The sequence below is a fragment of the Scleropages formosus genome, chromosome 14, assembly GCF_900964775.1.
Source record: "Scleropages formosus chromosome 14, fSclFor1.1, whole genome shotgun sequence".
Taxonomy (NCBI): domain Eukaryota; kingdom Metazoa; phylum Chordata; class Actinopteri; order Osteoglossiformes; family Osteoglossidae; genus Scleropages; species Scleropages formosus.
Window position 1 is genome coordinate 7,118,703 of NC_041819.1, and position 16,965 is coordinate 7,135,667.

General features: G+C 40.2%; 1 protein-coding gene across 1 annotated transcript in view; it reads right to left on the reverse strand.

Moving 5' to 3' along the window:
- The window catches only part of LOC108920484 (ephrin type-A receptor 6-like), a 133,329-nt gene that overhangs the window by 25,614 nt on the left and 90,750 nt on the right, over positions 1 to 16,965 (reverse strand). Inside the window, exons 7-8 of the mRNA XM_018729244.2 lie at positions 786 to 910; positions 90 to 252 (exon numbers count right to left, since the gene is read on the reverse strand). Coding sequence (XP_018584760.1) covers positions 90 to 252; positions 786 to 910 — 288 coding nt within the window. The remainder of the gene's footprint in view (positions 1 to 89; positions 253 to 785; positions 911 to 16,965) is intronic.

A 16,965-nucleotide genomic window follows, 5' to 3' on the forward strand; every position in this document is an offset into this window, starting at 1 on the left:
GCTTTCTCGGGGATTGCCAGTCCAACAGACAGAGCAGGGGTTGGTTTGGCCCAGCTCACATCTCTGGCTTGAGGCGATGGGGTTCTTACTCTCGTCTCCTGTCTCGTACTGGAACTTGGGGCTGTAGCTGCTGTAGCCGGCGGCGGTACGGGCGCGCACATGGAACACGTAGTTCGTGGCTGGCTTGAGGCCTGTTATGATGACACTTGGAGCCTTGGAGCGGGTGGATGAGTAGCTGAGCTGCTCATGTTCCTGCAGGAAGGAAACACACAGAGTTAAAACAAATATTACAGATCATTCCGGGGGTTTCCTAAGTGATTCCTAAGCCCTAACCCCCAAAAACGAAACATGAATGGAAGGTATCTGTGTTTATTCTTAACTGATAAGGGCGGTTGTTCCGTAACGATGTCCCTTCAAGATCGATTTTACAGAAAGAAATTTGCTTTTTCTCAGCAAATTTTTGAGGAAACGTCTGTAGGCTGATGAAACACGGTGCAGGAAAACTCAAACGCGAAGCACGCACGCAGCCATGCGCAGCTAGCTGTTCTTTCTCTTAACTGCAGACATCCACGCGCACCCTCATTCCAAAAGTGACGTGCAAGAGAGGCAAGAACGAAAAGAATGTTATTTGCAACAATTGTGCAATTAAATTATTTTCATGTAGCCCTGAACATCAGATATATCCAGAAATATGGCTGTAACTCGAGTAAGAGGTTGACACGAGCTAGAGTTCCCTGCAGGACCACACCGTGCCTGAAGTAGCTGGAGCAGGTTGCCAGCCATACCTTCTCGTAGTACTTGATCTCATAGTCCAGGACAGCCACGGTGGGCTGGTCGGGCTCCTGCCAGGAGAGGGCGATGCTGTTCTGAGAAGCCCAGTCTTTCTTCACCATACCCACCAGTGATGGACCTACAGGACAAAGTGTCGGTCAGTGCCTGGTCAGAACCCCCAGCTGCGGCTCACCCTTTGGCGCACTGAGCAACTTATTGCCTGTTTAAGCAGAGCACAGTCAGGGGGCTTCCTGGAAAGCTCCAGAAGAAGGAGCCAACACAGTGGGACCGCATACAACTAACAGGTACACCTCCCAGCACAATCACACCTGAATACACAAGTCCCCCTCGTGCTCCCCAAACTGCGGGGAAGGGAAAGAAAAAGGAAATCAATTATGATGCGGCTAAGAAAAAGGCAGCACAGACCATGTCTGAGAGATTGATAACAATTGCAATTATGCTTCCATGTAAATTAAAAAAAAGAAAAAAACAGACACTGCAATATTGTTTATAGTTAATTGAAAACCATAATTACTGTTTTCTGAAAAGTGAATAATTTCACCGCCAAAAACAGAGCATGTATGTAATATGCAGTTTTTTTTTTTTTCAAATTACTTTCAGAAGGAAGCTTCGCTATTTTACAAATATTGAATTTTAAATGTTTAAAGATGGAAAGTAACACTGATATGTTTCCATTTTGCAATACCAAAATCCAATACCGACCTTGGCCTGAACGTTATTATTCATAGCAAATAGGGAGCAAATATTTAGCTGGGGAGATTAAATTTGTATAAATCACATTACCAGCACTGATTGAATTTCTGTTGGGTAAATATTCACCCTAGGCACACTACAGTAGCCACTAGGTGATAAAAACTTCTGCCTGAGTAATTAATATCCCATTAGGTGCATAATTGCAGATATTAGATAGACAGCGTTGAAATGCTATTTCAAACAGGTAGATGCTGGAACACACCACACAGATGGAAAAATACCGCTCTCTATTTATATATATATATATATATATATATTTTTTTTTTAAATCAAAAAGACAGAGGGAGCAAGAGCTGGAGAGGGACACAGCAATCTGCTGCTCGCCATGTTATTGATTACTGATGAAATTACATACCAAGGGCATTATTCATTTTTCTTCTCCTGGGGTTTCTCATTTTTAAATTACAATATTCACTGTTTCAGACACTTTAAAATAAAATATTGCCTTTCGCTAGGCTTGATTTTTGAAAATTTTTAATCACAAAAACACATACATTAAGGGACAAGTGCTATCTGTTCTGTTATTAGCGGTTCATTTTGTACATTATTAAAAATCCCAGTGTGGTAATTTTATTACTTTATAATTGCTGGATGTGGCTTCATCTAATGAGGTTTCATTCAGCAGGGTATTTTACTAAAGAAATCGAAATGTTTTACATCCAAGATACAACAGCTGATTAAATCTTGGCATGTGAATCTGCCAAGTCCTGGCCAGTTTATTAACCATTAAAGCTAATTAAGCTGATTAATTTTCAATATCAATCTCAATATGAATGCCCTTAGTTTCCAAAAATTGACGTTTCTCTTCAGAAAATACTATGCATACTGTATAATGCATGCTGTAGTAGAATCAGAACTCTCACCCACTCTGGCGTATACAATTTGACCGGAGTTTGTCATGACTGTCACGCTGTAATGAAAACGGTGTCACTTTGTAGATTACAGTTGTGGGCACGTCACTCACGCTTCATGTAAATATGAAAAGCCTTTTCAAAGTTTCTTTCTTCTTTCTCACAAGCAATTCAATTGCAAGTTCCTATAATTACATATCTGCAGTTAAACTCGTGCTTGTTTCATTGAAGGTTTATGACATCAATATGTTGCAACTCAATTACGACCATTGAGCACAAGCAGAAAATCCATTGCAGGTGTTACAGTTCCTTTACAGACATATGAAATTAGAACTATGGAAAGTCAGTTTTAAGGATTAAATGTTTGCTTCGCTTGCTTCCCATCCCTACTAAGGGCTGTGCTCTGAGTCCAGGCATGGGTGGCAAGACGGATGAACCCCCCTACCCTCCCCACCCACCCCCAACAGGCCCTGGTGACATAAAGCTTGACTGTTGCCGAAGCACAGCATGCCCTGGGTCTGAAGGGCAGAGTGGTCGCCTGACTTTATCTCAGTCAGGAAGACAAACCAGCCAAAGCCCCAGCCCCCTGAAACACCATCTGTCCCAATTTATAATGAGGAAACAAGCAACCATTTGCACGGCATTACAGAAGCATTCAATAAGACAATGCAAGCTACAAGACTATTAAAACGTTCTGTTAAAGTGCTAAAAATTGTGTACAGTAAATGCTGGAAAGTTCACGCACAACAGACATTAGTGCGGTTCTGACTGAAACACCCACCAAATTTATTCAAAAGACACAATTTGTCAAACAGGATAATTAGCTTAAAATTAATGCAGTAGAAACTTGTTTCCATAATCACTCACACATAATGTAGCAAATAAAATGTTAAGTTCACCCAACTATTTTAATGTTATTGCGGTAATTTGTATTCAAAATGCATCTGCAAAATAGAAGTGAATGTGTTGCTGCAAACAGGCACAGTGAGTTATGTGTTGTCCAAAATCTGTTGCACCCAACAAAGAGTTTACTTTCGCAGTAATTGCACATATTGAAAATCAGCTGAGGACTCTGAGTTGCCGGAGGACACACCAACCCCTGAGGGTGGGTATGGGGCGTGGTATCGACGACTGCAACTCTGCTGTGGGATAATCCGCCTACGAGTTGGGCTGAGTGATGGAGGTTTAAAAATCAGAGGTTATGGAGAAGAAGAAACTGAAAACTCAGCAGATCAGCTACTGAAAGCAACCTGACTGAGACCATACAAAACACCTGGTTAAGCACAGATTGTGAGTAGCAACAAAAATATTTGTTCCAGAAGGCAAAGCCAAAACAAGATTATTCCTCCACAAATCACATCTGCTGCTGCCAGTTCAATTTCAACGATTAGATGACCTGCGCTGGCTGAACGACTTTGAAGAGATGAGCAGAGGGATTACAGCAATTTACGTGATTTCCATCTCACCCTTATTGTTTTAGCATTCTCAGTGCTGGCTCAGAGGTCTAAAACAGCAGGAGAAAATGTAGCTGAAAGAAGACAACTGTGGAATGTAAAAGCAGTTTAAGTTCAAAATTTCACAACATATCTTTGCAAGAATGAGACGTGCATATACTAGATTGTCGGATTTCAAATCAGATGACTTTTCTCATGTTCACTGTATAAATGGTGTTGTACTTACTTTTAGTAACAAGCTTTGCACACAGAGTGTTTCTACATGTTCACGAATGAATCAAAATCACATTCTGCCTGGACCTCCTGTGATTTTTACAATTTTTTTTTTTTTTTTTTTTTTTTTTTACATTTTTGTTCCCTTTGATTAATCTGACAGCAGCGTAAATCTACCTGAAACATGACACTTTCCCTCCAGTGGGCTCGGTGCAACTGGACAAAATTCGCTGGCTAATGAACAGGGCGAAGATGTCTCTGATGCTTATGTCAAAAACCTGCACTAAAAACTCGGAGAAAGTCACAGCCAGGGTGCAAACCTGGCCTTCTTGAGATTACAAAGTGAGTCTACAAGGGATCACACCGTAGTTGACATTAAGGATGTGAAAATGGGATGGGTGAGTTTAAGTAACACATGTGGTATCTTTAAGCAGTACATGAAAGGATTTTCAACAGAACATTCTCTCAAACTGAAAACAAATAGCAATTACTAAAATCCCTGGATAAAATGCACACTAACATAATAGTATGATCTAAGAACTTTGCTAATTTTACATTAAATTTTGCATATACAGTACCTTTTTATGATAAGGTTTGCATTAAAAGTTTATAAACTGGGTAGAACAAACGAAGGAAAGGATTACAGGTGAAAGTAAAAGTACTGAAAAGACCTTAACTACTACACTACATTTAGTACCTGTTCCAATATACTTGGTTAGAAGAAAGATTACAAAACTAAAGTATTTGATGCTTCTGATGGTGACCAGGTTGGCCAAGCAACAAGGAGTACATGATGTTGGGGAGTGTATACATAAAGGTTTTATTTTCTTTCAGCAGCACTCTCAGTTCTCGATTCACAGGTGCCACTAACCCAATAATTATGTACAAACTTAAGACTTCCACTACTAAGTTTTACCAATAAAACTCATCCAATAATTACTTTTCTCCCCTCTCTGCCTCTGAACTGAAGCAGCTATATAAAACAGGCTCCACCTTCAGCCATTCCATTTTCCAGTTTGCATAGTTAGCATTAAAAATATCCACTTAATATTTAAAGCACAAAAAATAGCAATCCAATAACATAAAATTGTACAAACACATTATTTCATACATCTATAACTTAGGTAGGGTAACATAAACAATGTATCCATTTTTTCTGCCATCTGTTCTCAGATGGATTCTGCCTGACAGTATTAAAGAACTCCAGTTCCCATAATTCCCTCTTTGCCAGCTTGACCCCGGTCCCATTTTACCCAAGGAAAGCATCTGTTTGTCGGTGTAAAAACACTTCTAAACATTTTCATAATTACAACACAAGACTTTGTGTAACAATAATAACGTTACATTTTTTTCCTTACCACTCAAGTCAAAGTTAAAGTCAACTTTGTCTTTGTACCTGTAAGCAAGTTACACATACAGAAGAACAAAATTTTGTTTATCTTTGGACCTCAGTGCCACACAAAACATACAGTTCAGTTTGTAAAAAGATAAATACAATAGATAAGTGCAGAAACAAGACAAGACAGTGCAGTACACAAGCCAGAGTCTGGCAACAATGTATAAAACATACATTCCTTCTCAATATCCATACACTCATTCTCTTTCTTTTTAGATATTCTTACAAACAACTATCTTTAATACATAATACTGCTTCATCATACAATGCCTAAAAAGAATTCAGTCATTCACTTAAACAAATGTACTGTACTCTTTCGCTTTAAAAGAACGATTAGAGAATTCCAAATTGATCCCCCTGCTGTGTTGCTGAGCTGCAGGGTACTAATGGGTGCAAGAGATCTTTGTCTACTTGCCAGAATGTGACCTGGTGAAGTCTTAGCTGAGTATATTAAAGAGGCTGCTGGACAGACAAGGCCTGACAGCAACAAAACTATGATTTCAGACGTAGGGGAGGAATACGATAGTATGTGGAGCCAGCAGTCTAAGTAAAAGTTAGTTGATTCTCAGTAGTTAACTGATGCGCCAGTTGTGAGTACCCCTGGGCAATGTGGGCAATGCCCCCATAGGACAAAGTAGATAGAAGGAGCAAAGTAAATCAGCACATTCCCTGCTCAACCTTGATAACCGAATGATTTATAGAGGGGAAAAAAAAATTCTGCAGCAGGTGTACACTAACTTTTGACTGGTACTGCACATCTAGCCTACAAAAAAACCCTATAATATCCTTCATAAAATCTGGCAGAAATCACCACTAAGAAGAAGGGTAGGTTGTTACCACTCACCAGGCTAACATGTCCCCAAACACACTCAGGTTGTGTGATTTCTAGAAAACCTAGGGCACTAAGAACATCAGAGTTCAAATCCAATTCATACACTATACCTGCAGCGCCTTGTATCAAAATGATGCATCTCTAATTAGTTCTGCTTTAATTAACACTCCAGGGATTGAGTCTGATGGGTTTTAAAGGGATCACTTTCTTTACACCTCAGTAATGAAGCATTAGGAGCAAAGCAGAGTCTTCAGTATTCTGACATAGCTGGAAATCACTCTGCCCTTAGAATAATGGATTACACAAACAAAATCCTATCTTATTTTGTCCTTATCCAATTTTCGTCCGTAAGCCCTTTGAAAACATAATTTTCTGTGGCTCCCTATTAATTCAATCAGTCAGTCAAACTTTATTTACTGCAGCGACCTACATAATAGGATTATTACAGTTCCTTGCAAAGGGCAACAAAGACATGTCTAAAAGAAACATAATGGAGCAGTATTATCTTAGAATAATAGCTTACCAGGTTGTCCCAAATTAGAAAGCAATTGACTATGATATGAAACATACACAATAGGATATAAGTGGATAACAAAGAGTATTAATAAACAAAACAAGAACAAGCATCAAATGGGATTAAAAGGATTAGAGGAAAAAGTGCAGACCACTTCTGGACTCCCACTGATAGCAAATGAAAGGATACAGAATATAATCTTTGAATGCAAAGAGTCTCACATAAATAAAAATAGTTATAAAATGAAACAGTCAAAGAAGAGACAAGTTACATGAAACTGAGTTTGTATACAACTAGTAGCATAACGGTTAGAACTGCATTTGGACCCAAAAGTTGCACGTTCAGTCCCCCCCTCAGGCTTTACTATCTGTGATCAAGGTATTTAGTCTAAAATTGCTTCAGTAAAAATTTCCCAGCTCTTAAAACAGGAAAGTAATTTTAAGTGCCTTAACCTTGTAACTCGCTTTGGAGAAAAGCATCAGCAAAATGAATAAATGAAAATGTATTAAAGGAAGGCCATATAGTATTGATGTACATACAGTGAGTACTGGTTCCATATTTTGCTCATAGAAATGGCAAAATTGAATTAACTACACAGATTTTCACCCAGTAATCTTACATAGCTGACATATGCCTCTTCTCCGAAGATCTGGCAGATGTGAAGCGCTTTGGGACATGTTGCTACAGTGATGAGTCCAAGTGCAATGTCTTGCATTGGGAGCAGAGCTTGCAGTAAATCACATGAATATATGCAGGAAAGTGTCTCCTGCTGTCATCTACTCCTCACCCATATCTGATACTGGAGAACATGCGGTTGGGGTGTGTGTGACCACACACTGGATTAGTCCTGCAGGGCAACACTGAAAGCCCCAACGGCACATAAATATCAGTCTGGATTTTCTTGTCGTTTGTTACTGCAATATGTAAAAGTTGTGAGGTGAGCTGCAATGAAGTTTCGGAGGCGAGTACCAAGTCGGGTGTGTTTGACAACCTTAGTGTTTGAAAAGTTTGCTCACAGCGGTTATGCACATGCTTCCAGCTAAGAGCCACGGACTTTGTACACAACTGAAAGCAGAACTGTTGTTAGTGGTTGAGAAACCTCACAAAGATCTTGATGGTTTTTAATCTGCGGCACCATCGGGAAGACTGAGGGGAGGAACCTGTGAATGGTGCATCACACATTCCTTCCCATGGCATTTACATCCCCATAAGCTCCCCTTGGAGGAAACCTTGCTTGACTCTGGCTGCAAAACTTGAAGACTGAAAGTCCAAAAGGACAATCTCTGTCTATCTCCTAGGGGAACCATCTTTCTAAATCTTTATCAGAGACGTTTGTACCGTAGCACACAACACCATGGGTTCAGATGGGGCATAGAAGGACACAGAGACAGCAGTCATTACGAACAATTTAGTAGAACACCAGTACTAGGGAAATAACACTCTTAGCCCCAGGATGCAGTTTCCACCAGGATCTGTAGCTATAACTAGCCTTCCCAGCCTGTTTAGCACTCTCAGGTTCTCTTCTCCACACACTAGTAGGCACAGTCACCCCATCATTTTTCCCATAAGTGCCCCCAGTGGTTACACACGCTATTTACAAGTTACCCACAATGCATCTATTTATACAAAACATCTTCCCACCTAAAACAGTAACGCGGGGTTGTTACAGTACTTATGCAAGTGAAATACCTTTATGATACATGTAAAGGCAAGATTTTAATAGTGTGATGGCACTACTGCCTCATAGCGGTTAGGGTGTTTGGTTGTAGATTTAAATGTAGCTCAGTTTGTGTATGAACATGCATGTCAGTATGTATGTTCTATACATGTATGTGTGGGTTTCTTCTCAGAGCTCTTGTATCCTTCAACAGTCCAAAGACAAGCACTTCAGGTGGATTGGTCACTCTTAATTGCCCATAGTGTGTCAATGGGAGAGTGTGTGCGTGCGTGTGTGGCTACCCTGTGAGGAACCGACACCCTGTCCAGAGTGTATTCTCCACCCTTGTGCTTATTGATTCTGGGATAGATTCTGGACCACCGTGACCCTGACCAGGACAAGCGGTTATGGAAAGCGAGTGAGTGTGAAATTTTAGTCTCATATCACTTCAACAATTTCTGTCTGTATTCAGTTTGAATAACTTTATAATGTGTTTCTGTGCATTGAGTTTTATACTAATGATTACTTATGTGTATGTTTGTTTTGTATTTATTTGTCTGGTTTTAGGGGTATGACCAAGTTTTATGTTGTAATTTAGAAGTATTTCATGTGTTTTGCAGGAAGCATGTATTATGATGATGACTTCAGTTGAGCTGCTACTGGGGGACAGTCCTTTTGGGTATGTTGGTGTGGGGAAGACATGGGTCAGTTATATTTTTTGAAGCCAGAAAGGGATTGTTATGGGAAAGACTTTGTCTTGATAATGTGTTTTATGTAATGGTTGCTTAGCAACTTTGTTGACCAACTGTAGGAAAATGGTATTGGGTTTGTTGGATTGTGGATTTTAATGTGTTGTTTTGGTTGTGTATTACTGATAACTTTATTAAATAAAGTTTAATTTAAAAAAAAAAAAAAAAAAAAAAACAACTCTTCAGCCCTGTTCTGGTAATATCTGTCAATATTAACAACTTTTGCTCATTGTTTGCTAAGAAAACATCTTAACTCGAAAAAATAATCTCTGATTACCTCCTCTTGTCACAGCAGGCATTGACCCGGACATCATACAAGATGAGCTTTTGTTTGCATGTCTGCTTAATCATTAAGTCATCATAAAAGCCCTGAAATAGCATCTCTTGTTGCAATACTTTGCCAACAGATAACTCTTCACTTTAGCGTAATATAGTGCATTTGCTAGAGATTTAACAGGAAATTTGAATTGCAAATGGACATTATCAATTATTACAAGAAAGAATTTTGGTTGCTGGCTGTAACAACCTACTTTAAAAAAATAGTGCTTAAAGCTCATTAACAAGAGCAAATACAGAAATCACAGAATCGCGATAAAATTAAATAATGACATTAACAGCATTTCTTCACTCTGGTGAGAAGAGCAGTCCATAAAAATAAAGTTAATTGCAAAAATTGAAATGATAAGCGAGTAACAAAAGTAACATGCTTAATTAACTTGCAAATCCATCAGCTAAAAGTGATTTGCAATTATCAGATGACAGTTACTCATGAATGGTAAGATGCGTCCAGAGTGTAGATGTACTTTGGTTCCCCAAATACCAACTTTTTAGTTAGCTGTCTGATCTCAAAGTAGTTTGTTTCGTGAACTTTAAGCACCTGAAGTCACTCTTACATATACAACATATGACAAGCTACACAAATAGGAAATCAAGGAAATTGGAAATGGGAAACTAGGAATTCTGCAACTATTTTTTACTGCTTATAATCTCCTTGTTTGTAAACCATATTCTAAAAATTTATGCACATTTCATTTAGTTTTGATATGTGAATACAGGGGGCACGGTGGCACAGTGGGTTGGACCGGGTCCTGCTCTCTGGTGGGTCTGGGGTTCGAGTCCTGCTTGGGGTGCCTTGTGACAGACTGGCGTCCTGTCCTGGGTGTGTCCTCTCCAGCCTTACACCCTGAGTTGCCGGGTAAGGCTCTGGCAAGCGGTTCAGAAAGTGTGTGTATTTGAATAGACCTACTGTCTGTAAGGCACGCTGAAAGCAGAGCACACCTCTTTGCTCTTATACCACCTCTGTATGCATGGTACTGGGAGCATGTAGCATAATGATTTATATTTAAAATATTAAAGAAGGGTAACAGTGATGCAACAGGTAGCATTTGTGCCTCACAGCTCCTAAGCTATGATTATATTCATGAGTTTGAACCTGATTCTACCTGCATTTCTCAGGGTTTCCCAGGATGCTACATTCCAAAGATAGATGCTCAGGTGAACTGGTGCCTCTAATTGAACTGGCGCCTCTAATTGTCTGCAATGTGTGTGTATGCATGTATGTGAATGAGTGTGTGTGATTACCCAGCAACAGGCTGGTATCCTGTCCATTATGTACCCTGACTCATGACATATGTTTCCAAGACCACTGTGCCCCTGCGGTGGACAAGTATTTATGGACAACAGAGAGAAAGAATATTAAATAACTACATAAAGTGTGATAGGTAAATTTACAGCATACTCACTCACTTTCATTTACCACTTGTCCAAGTCTGGGTCACAGCGGTCTGGAGCCTATTCTAGATGGCCCAAGCTGCAAGGCTGGTAAAGGTGCACCCTGGATTCCTGTCCATTGCAGGGTAGCCACACACATTTTTGTATTTATTTCACCAGAAACATGTCTTTGGACTGCAGGAAGAAACCAAAGCTCCTGGAAGAAACCCGTGTGAACACAGGAAGAACAAAAAAAAAACAAACATGACAAAGAACAAACATGGAGTTGGATTCATACCAACACCCAAAAAGCTCATCTTCTATGTGGCAGCAGCAGTACATATACCTCCTGTGTCACCCAACCACCTGACTGCATACCGGTAGTAGTGCTGGAAAATTTAAAAAAAAAAAAGAAAAAAAATTAAAAAACCAACTTTTATTACAACAATTAATATTTTGTGAAAATTCTGCCTTGGCATTCCATACCCACCATGGGTTAACCTTTCGCAAGCAGCGGCCAGTCTACTGTGTTTGCCCCAGTATTGCTTCAACACATCCAGGTGCAGTTAGTAGTTAATTATAAGCATCAGTCATGCAATGGAGGCACTGGCGAAGACCCCTGCGTTTTAGAATGCAGAGCGGACTCTGGATTCTAGGCCTTGCTGAGCCCCTTGGCCACTCCTGGACAGGGTGGCAGAGTTCCAGAAGCAGTGAAGCCCAGGCCTTGTTCATTTTAACAGGGACTCGGTAATGAGCTAGTCTGTCCTTGTTTTTCTTAAATGCTGATTTGCAAATGCCAAGAGGTGTTTTAGTAGCTGAAACCTTCCCAATGTCAGACAGACTCGATAAATACTAATTTGCCTGCTTTTCAGCAAGTAATTAATTACAGGATTGGAATGATCTCGCAAGCCCCTTTCACTTCAGCTCCACATCTATTTCAGCTTGTAGCTTAAGCGCTTTATTAGTAAAAAGATCTTCCAATGGTGCGATAGGGTCACAAAACGACCGGCGCTAAATTACACCAGGAGGGAGAAACAGGGAACACAGGAGCCATATTCTTTATGATGATCCATAAAGCCAAATAGATTTGGCTTGCTGCCCCAGAAGGAACAGGATAAATCACTTTCATTACTAATGGAACCATGTGTTCCTTTAAATAAGGGAATTGTTTGTCTTTCTGTGTTAAAAATACACTGTAAGTAGCACTTGGGCTTAACACTTGCTCTGTTTTATTACTGCATCAGTAAGGGCCACTGCAACAACCAGAGGCCCCCTGGGACTCCGAGGGAAATTATGATTTTCCTCCCCTTATGGCCCCTTGGCATGTCAAATTAACAGCACCAGCACAAGGGACAACATTTAAAGGTGATTTCTGTTAATTTTTCTTCTTCTTAGCTTTTGCATCCTCTAGCTTACAATGGGAGCAAAATCTGCAATTGCTTAAAATTATTTCCAGTCCCCAGCTGCAGTAAAGATGCAAATGTCCCAAAGTTGTACTTTTGAATCACACAATCTGCAGCTATGTCTCTTTTTCCTAATGTAATGCACAAATTGTATTTTCTATGAGATGTACGTCGTTTTGGAGAAAAGTGCCTGCTAAATGAATAAATGTAAATGTAACTGTACTTTTTCCATGGCCAGCTTGCAGCTTCTTGAATACACGCCATGAAAATTTTGTTGTGCATCGTCTAAACCTTTGCTATACAAAAGTATAAACCTATCAGTACATTCATATTTTAATGCATAAAAAAACAAAGGCATTGAAATGAAGTGGATATTAAAAAAAGAAAATTTTTCCTTACAGTGAGCAATAAAAACATGTTGTACTGAGTACTGCAAAAGCTTAGACTGAAATATGAAACGTGTACACTTACAGGCCCAGCGAAACTGAAGGTGTTCTTCAATTATAAATACCAATGTCTGATTTTAATAGAACATGGTTATAGTGGAGTAATACTGTATAGTTACAGGTGTGCTGCGATATGGACACAAGATGATACATTTGCCTCTTTGTAAAAACTTCACAGTAACCATTGCAGTTGGTTAATAAAACTGCAATAAACTCTTTTACTTCTAATGCTGTATAGTTAAATAAGGCAACCATTAAAGTAGAGAAAATGGTATCCGAAATGAAAGACTGCTGATAAAATGCATATGGATCATGTTGCTTCAAGGAAATGCCTAAAAGCCTCCTTTTAACTATAAAAGAAGGAAAGACTTTAAATTGGTGATGGCACTAAACCCCTGCATTTTCAGAGGTGCCGCATACTGTACGTTAACCACTTATTTGCTTAGCCTGCTTATTATTGCTTCTGTGCAATCCTTCAGGTGAAGCAAAGGGCTCAGAGAAGTGCTAGAAGAGCCCATAAATAGAGCTGTGGAAAAGATGTGCTAGGAGTACAACTGTAATTGACAGCAGGGCTCTGGAGGCTAACTGGAACTCTTAACCAAGACCAGTCTGGTCAGACCACACTCGGTCACAAAGCCCAGTCACTCATATTCCTGTCTGGATGCCTAAGCACAACACAGCAGCAGACTAACCTGTGGGACATTCAGTGGAATAAAGGAAGCAGAGACAGGATGGGAAGAATTTATAAACCGGCTTCTATGTCTAGACAGTGGTTATGCAATTTCGTTGCTAATATTTGAGAAAACCTTCTTTAATCATTTGCACACCAGTATCATTGTTCTCTGAAATTTAATGAAGACTGTCTGAACGTGTTTGTGTTCTGCATGTTTCACAGCATCATTTACATCACTGTGCCATGTAATGTACCGAGAACTCAGAATATACTGTGCGGCTGTACTGCTGCCATTCACATCTGATTATTCTGATGACTCAAACTCTGAGTGCTAGAATCTATAAAATGAAATGCAATGTAAAATCTCAAGGTCCATTATCACATTGACAATTAATGCCACGGCTGCTATAAACCACATGAAGATGGTCAGGTAAGGTAAGAACTGACAAGGGACTGAAGGACTCTTAGGCCTTTTGAGTGTTGCCTGCAGGTCCTTATGGAGAAAGATCTCTAATAGTCATTACTGTCTTCCTCTCGGACAGACATGACACCAGGGTGCGATCCAACTTGTAACTGGAAAAGATGAGAGAAACGGAGGTTCTGCAAATCTCATTTTCATTGTAATGATATGTTTTGGGGGGGGCGCAGGGGCACAGTGGCGCAGTGGGTTGGACCAGGTCCTGCTCTCCGGTGGGTCTGGGGTTCGAGTCCCCCTTGGGGCACCTTGTGACTGACTGGCGTCCCGTCCTGGGTGTGTCCCCTCCCTCTCCGGCCTTACGCCCTGTGTTGCCGGGTAGGCTCCGGTTCCCCGCGACCCCGTATGGGACAAGCGGCACAGAAAGTGTGTGTGTGTGTGTGATATGGTTTAGGGCTAAGTCACTGGGTAGGTCTACAGTTTCATGTTAGTGTTTTACTTGTATGAGTTCCCATTCACAGTTCAGTCTGTCTAGCCCTGTCCCACCAAATCCCACTGTCCAACAAGTGCTTAATACTTAAACTGAATTTTGCATTACCCTTGCGTACAAAACGTGTTCTTTACTGGCACTTAAATCAGAAACCTTCAATCTACAGCTCAACAAACTCTATGCTGTCTGCTGACCCTTTGTTATCACGCAGGAAGTAATGGTATATCTCTTGAACCAGCACATTAAGTGGAAACAAGACAACTAACTTTTCAAGTTAAAGAGTGCAATGTTGGAAACTGCCTTGACCATGGTGTTCTTGAACCATGACAGCAAATGGCTGCCTTGGGGGCACAGCCGGGTGCCCTCCAGATGGCCAGCAAAACACACTGCCAAAGGTTATACCCTGCCAGGAGCAGCCATGCTCAGCCAAAGGTCAGGCCAAGATGGCTGGCAGAACCTGAGCCTGACCCCTGACCATCAACCTCAGTCCATGACTCTGGAGGCACAGTTCATAGCCTGTATCACCCTGCATCTCTCCCATGGTACTGGGGGTAGGGCCAGGGTGAAATGCCAGCCTAGAAAAAAATCAGCAAGGGGAGCAGAGGGTTACTAGAGTGACAGATGCTCAAGACCAGTCTGCCTGAGAAAAGTGCCCTTTCAAACCCCTCCACACTGCCCCTGGAGGGCTGACAAGTGTGCTATGTCGATGTCTTCCTAACACAAAGCCATCCTTGGGGGCTCTCCAGTTGTCATTCAGCTGATTTTACTCTGCCAGTTTATTACTTTTTACATTTTAATCAGGATTAGGAATTTATCTCTAACAATATGCACAATAGAATTTTTTTTAAAGCATGGACTTCTAGGTGGGGGACAACATTACAAATTAGTGAAAGAATTCCTTTCACCATCTTGAAATCAAAATGTTTTTTGCTACCTTGGAAATGAGGTAGTACTGCACTATTTATGTTAAGTCCGATAAATTAAATGTATTGATCTGATTCAGTGACTCTCAATGCAACTCAGGAAAAATTAAATCCTTTTGCTGAGACTTAATTTCTGCTATGTCCATGCATAGACAAAAGTACCATAGTGCCTTGATTTAAAAAAAAAAAAAAAAAAAAAAATCTGTGTAATTCTATCCTTTTAAAAGAGCTCTCCTAAAATATAAAAGGAAATGTGGGAAGTAATTACTACTTTTTCCTTAATTTCAATTCATTTGTTATAAGAAACATCTTAAATTAAAGAGCATGTATGAATTTTTTATATGCAATTTACCAAATGTGGTCTGCTATTAGACAAGAGATGAATTTTCATCAACCGAATAGCTTGAGGATGATAAAATCCATAAGGAACTCACACGCAATGACCACAGGTGCTTGTCTGGAGTGGGGTTGCAACGGGTTGGAGCCTATCCCAGGAGTGCAGGGCGCAAGGCTGAGGGGGGTATGAGCACACCCAGGATGGGACACTAGTCCACTGCAAGGCAAGATTCGAGCCCCAAGCTCACCACAGAGCAGGCCCTGGCTAAGCCCGCTGCACCACCGCATCCCCCACCACCCATAAGGAAGTCTTTGTATGCAATTTCTAAAAGAGAAGAAGGTAGCAGATTCGTCAATCTTTATGATTTATTTATATATTATTACATACCGTATTTGTTTCCACTGGAAGACCTGTAATTAAATAATGAAATAAATCCATGTCTTCAGAATATTCCCCTCAAACAGCTATCAGTTATTTTTACAGGACAACATTCAGTCAGTCACACAAAATAACAAAGCAGTAACAGATAATACAAAAGACTATCCTATTTTGCCTATTTTGCACTAAATGGAATTTAGGATGATCAAGACCACTACTGTACTTCTGAGGAGTGCAGTAGACTGATAGAAATATAAAAATCTTACTATTTTCTTATTCTTTGCAGACATCACTGTGAAATAGCTATGTGGGTTTAAGCAGTATAATTAATTATTCTACTGGGGCAATCACATTATGGTAATCTCAACTGCTATGTGATTCAGGTACGAAATATAAATATATAGCTAAAGAAAAAAATAACATGCAAGTAATACCAACTTACAAGGTATCTAAATGAATAGCAGGAATAAATCTATTATATGCGCAACAAACATTCAGTGAGCACTAGAAGAATGTTTTTAACCCAGTCCTCTCAGCCAGGTTTCTAAGGCCCTTTCCAGCTGCTCTTATCATGAGTACCCTCACAGTGTCCTACTTCTTGACTCACTCCCTCCCACTCACTGCAGTGGCAGTAGGGTTCAGTCAATTTCGCAAGCAATCGCCTCCAGGTTGATAGGTTTCATACTCCTGGAATCCAGGTTCACAAGCTCACAAAGAAAACTACAAGTATATTAACACGAATGTCACCTAAAGGTCACATCCTGCATGGTTTTGGAGGATGTTGTTACATGAATGTGTTGTGTATTATTTTTGGCTCCTGGAGAGTCAGGTAATGGATTTATTTGGAAATGAAGTCACCAAACCTGCATTTTTCAGGGGTAAGTCAGCTACAGAAAAGTAACCTGTAAACCTGAAAACTGTGGCCTAACTCCTGCTTTCGGATGGTATAGACATATTTTTTGAGTTAAAAGAAAAAGTA